The sequence below is a fragment of the Kryptolebias marmoratus genome, linkage group LG13 (genome assembly GCF_001649575.2).
Source record: "Kryptolebias marmoratus isolate JLee-2015 linkage group LG13, ASM164957v2, whole genome shotgun sequence".
NCBI lineage: Eukaryota > Metazoa > Chordata > Actinopteri > Cyprinodontiformes > Rivulidae > Kryptolebias > Kryptolebias marmoratus.
In genome coordinates, this window is record NC_051442.1 from 14538687 (window position 1) to 14543288 (window position 4602).

The 4602-nt window shown below is 45.6% G+C and overlaps 1 protein-coding gene across 10 annotated transcripts in view; it reads left to right on the forward strand.

The window, feature by feature from the left end:
• Window positions 1-4602, forward strand: part of phldb1a (pleckstrin homology-like domain, family B, member 1a) — a 31188-nt gene that overhangs the window by 11858 nt on the left and 14728 nt on the right. For all 10 annotated transcript variants that reach the window (XM_025009527.2, XM_025009526.2, XM_025009529.2 and 7 more), the window contains 2 exons: window positions 302-1227; window positions 4323-4538. In XM_025009527.2, coding sequence (XP_024865295.1) covers window positions 302-1227; window positions 4323-4538 — 1142 coding nt within the window. The remainder of the gene's footprint in view (window positions 1-301; window positions 1228-4322; window positions 4539-4602) is intronic.

Sequence of the window (4602 nt, forward strand, 5' to 3'; positions counted from 1 at the left end):
TGCTTTGAATGAGTTGCACCTTTATTTTTAGCTGCTCCATGGGGTTGCAACAAAACTGAGGGGGCATTAGGAGACACCCCGATTTAAAGTGGGCCTCGGAGAGAAACAAGAACAGGCATGGCTATTTTTCCTTTGACTCCCTTTGTCCTGGAGCTGTCCTGAGGCGTAATGGGGGCCAGCAGGGTAAATAAGACGCAGGGCTCTGATTGGCTGTTTGTACATGTGTGTTTTTACAACTGTCCCTTCGTTCTTTATTCAACTGGGACGCTCCTGAACAAGTGTTTCTGCGTCTCCCCCGCAGACCTTCGCAGCGTCTCAAACGGAAACCACCAGTCCCTTTCCAGCGACAGCGACGCCAAACTCAACAGCATGGTGAAAAGTCTGCAGGAGACCCTGGTGCTGAAGGGCTCGTCGTCGTCCTCAGCGGGGTTTGGTAAACAGCCCCTTCGAATGTCTTCTGCAGACATGCCGAATGGGAAAAACGGCTCCCCGAATGCCGTGAACGAAAACAGCAGCAGCGTCTCTCTGAGCCAGAACAGCAAAACGCCCCCGACAGCCGTTCGGACCACTCGTACCGGCCAGGCCCCTGTCCCATATCCGCGGTCGTCCCTGTCCGTGGGCGCGAGTGGGGCCTATGGGGCTCAGAGGGGCCAGGAGAGCCCAAAGCCTCTTAGGAACGTGAGGGGGGAGGCCACGTCAAGCCCCAAACCGCACGTCAAGTTTTCCCCAGCAGCTCCATCCAGCCCTGGATTGAGAGGTTCCTCCCTGCAGAGGAGATCCCCCAGTCCAATGCGGGATCAAAGGATGAGGGAGCTTCCTCCTCTCAGCCTTGACGTGTCCTGCAGAGGGACTTCAGGATCACCGAGGGTCCCTGAGAGCCCCCAAGGTCACCGGACACTTGCACCCCCTTCTAAAGCAGAGGCCGTGAAAGCTTTGTTTTCTCACAGTCCATCGTCTCTCCACGGGCTGGAGAAGGAGGCAGGAGGCAGAATGTTACAGCTCGGCCCGGTGTCTGGCCTGTCTCCTCTGCCCAGCCCTCACAGCCAAAGGAAGCCCTCCTCCGTGAGCGTGAAAGGATCCGCCAGCAAGGAAGAGAATCTTCTGAAACCGTACACCCGGGAGCGCAAAAACAGCATCTCTGAGATCAGCGATAACGAGGACGAGTTGCTGGAATACCACCGCTGGCAGAGGGAGGAGAGGCTGCGGGAGCAGGAAATGGAGAAACTGGTAAGAAATTAGTTTCAGAGCTGATGTGACTGAAATTTAATTCTCCGTTTTACTCTTGAACTAAAAAAAAAAGAAGTGAATCTGGATTCGGATGGGCCTTGTTTATTTCTTATCCTTATGAATGATATCTGTGTTTTAATCTGTAACGACCTACTTTTTTGGGATGTTTTGAGATAAACCAGAGTTCAGGCCTTCTTTTTGTCGAGGTCTTGATCTGTAAATATTCTCCTCAAGCAGGTAGAATCAAATTTCAAACAGAGATGCTTCAAAATGATTTAAATATGAAAAACCTAACAGTCTGTCGACTTTCATGTCAGAGTTTCAAACTAAACCCATTTTGGTCAAAGCCTGAAAATAACATCATCACATAATATCACAAAAACTCCCACTATCTAGTAGCGATCGGAGTATGTGTTGTGAATGACTCTCAGCTACGACCACATTACACTTTATCTCAATGTCTGTAAAACTGACTGACTTATAGACGCTTTTGTGTTGGTTAAGGTTGATTATCTTGATTTGAGTTGAGTCCAAAAGTTAGTCAGCTGTAGACATACATTGAATGATTACTTCCTGAGAGTTTCATTAAAACCTGCCCAGTGGTTCATGAGATATTTTGCTAACAGACAACCGGGGTTGACTCCAACAGTTGAGGCCAGAATTTAAAGCAAAGATCTTGCACGAGTAGTGCTCAGAGGACTCGTTGGGGGTGGCTCTCAGCTACTACCACACCAGTTTTTAGCTCAGTATCTGTAAAATTGACCAACTTACAGCCATTTGATGTGGCGGCCATCTTGAAATGGGCTGACTCCGAAACCTAATCATATGAAGATGTACGCAGAATTATTTACTTTCTGTGAGTTTGATTAAAATCCATCCTGCGGTTCACGAGATATTTTGCTAACACGGCATACACACAATCACAAGCAAAAACGTCACCACCCGCTAGGCGGTTCTGCAGAAACTCTGGAACTACGGGCACGGCAGACTGCATATCTGCTCTCTGACATCTTCTCCAAACCCTTCTGGCGCTCAGCCAGTGGTTTATCTCCTCCCCGAGCATTACTGGCACTGTCGGCCCCATGTGGCCTCACTGACTCGGGGTGAACATTCCTCCAGACGTCTCGGGGTCCAGCGCGGAGGGCGCGGCTGGTTGTTGCTCGGCACTATATTTACCAGAGGGATGAGCGGCATCCACTTTCAAAGCTGCCTCCACTTTTTCTCCATCGCTCCCACAGTAGATCACAGGCTGCATGCTTGTTATCTATCTTCAGCTCAGCACACACACACACACACACTCTCTCTCTTTTCTCATCATCGTCCAACCTGAAATTCTGCCCCCACCCGATTCGGCCCGCTGACAGCTGAGATGATCACAGAGGTGGGTGGTCACTGCAGGCCCTTGATGATTCCTGCGAGCTGTGACTGTCTCTTACTGTAAGTCAGCTGTAAGTTATCAAGTATGTGTGGACAAACCCCATAAAACAGATAAAAACCTGATATTTTCTTAACATCGCTGGATTTTCTACAACTGCTGTGGCTACAAAGGCTCTCCCAGCGGAATAAGGTTTTCAAGCCACTGGTTGGGGCGTTGTGTAAAATGTAATTAAAAACAGGATGCAGTGATGATGAATGATGAAATATTGTATTCACAATGGAACATAGTGAACACGTCAAATGTTTGAACTAAAAGAATTGTACCAGTTTCAGTAAAAATAAAGTAATTTTGAATTTTATGAAAAAAAAGGCTGTAAAAGTAAGTGGTTCAAATAAGGAATAGTTGGAGGAGCATTTTGCAGCTAATTAGGTTAATTGGCAACAAGTCGGTAAGAGGACTGGAGATAAAAAGAGAATTTTAGAGAAGCTGGCTTTTAAAATGGTCCTTTTAATCCTGGCTTTGGTCCTTTAAAATTGTACAAAAGGTCCAGTAATATAAAGAGTTTGCTGTTCAAGTTTTACTTCTTTTTAAACGAGCTAATGTAAAAACAATAGTGAGCTGTAAGATTTTCAAATTCAAACCCCTGGTTATTATTACAGCCTGAATAATTTGGGCACCAGATAAAAGTAGGGAATCGATTCAGTCACCAGGTTCTAATCGATGTCAGATTGTAAATATTATTACCCATTATTTAACTACTATTTGATCCGATAATTAATGTTTTATTTTTGCATTGCACAATGAGATCCAACAAAAAGACTACAAGTTAAAACTCTGCAGCATCTGAGACAAACAGAGAAAAACCAAATATGCAAGTTGAACTGGTTTTTAGTCAGCAGTCCGAACTCTCCAGTATCTTTTTGCTAAAAATTCTTCCTGTTTTGTTACAAATTTTGATTTGCACATCCTACAGTTCTGGAGAAAAAAAACCCCACAAACTAAAACAAAAATTGCATTTCCTATAAAAATCCAATGTGACTGCTCAGCGGTGAATGGCTGCTGAAATATGCTGAAGAAGGTGTAATTAAGTTGTTAAAGCCCAAAGAAGCAGAATGCGAGCTAAGAGCTGAAAGCAGTAAAAGACGAACTAAGAGCTAAAAAGTAGCATAAGAAGACGAAAAATAGAGGAAGTACCATGAAATTTTAAAGAAAACTAAAGAGATCTGAAAGCTTTTCTATGGGGAAATTATTTATAAATGAAGTTACATATTTTGGGAAGTATAAAGGTACAAAAAGTAATAGTCATAGCACCCATCTGTTGAATGAGCTAAACGTTGGATTTATGAATGATTTCATTAGCACAAACTGTGCCGAAGTAGTTTGACTGCAAAAAATGTTTGGAAAAATAAAAATGCCAAAAAAAAACAAAACAGGAAAACAGAAATGTGAATTCTGACTCAGTATACATGTAAAAACGAGCCCCAAATCAGTGCTGGGCTTTTTAGAAGAAGTATGTTGGAATTACAAATATCAGATTCTGCTTTTTAACCCGGTTTCCCTGTAAAGCCCCCTCCTTTTAGGTGCATTTGTCCCATGCCTGTGGCTATAAGGGGCAGCTGCCGAAATGGGACAATGTCGCCCAAGGGCGGCTGCGGCGAACCTGCAATGCCATCCAGATGACTGGACGGCGTGCTTGTGTCTCCCGTCTCTGCTGCAGGAGCGACAGAGGCTGGAGACCATCCTGAATCTGTGCGCCGAGTATAACCAGGACGACAGCGCCGCGGAGCTGATGAGGAGCGGGCTGCTGGGCGGCGCCGGAGAGGCGGGAGGGGGCGCGCCTCTGCGGGGAGCGGACGGAGGTCAGAGGGCGAAGGAGAACGAGGAGGAGATGCAGAGGGAGGAGTCCAGCAGCACAGAGAGCACGCACCAAGAGGTGAAACACACGTTTCAAACATACTCTTCTTTATTCAACTTAAAAAAGAGGGTCATTTAAAAAA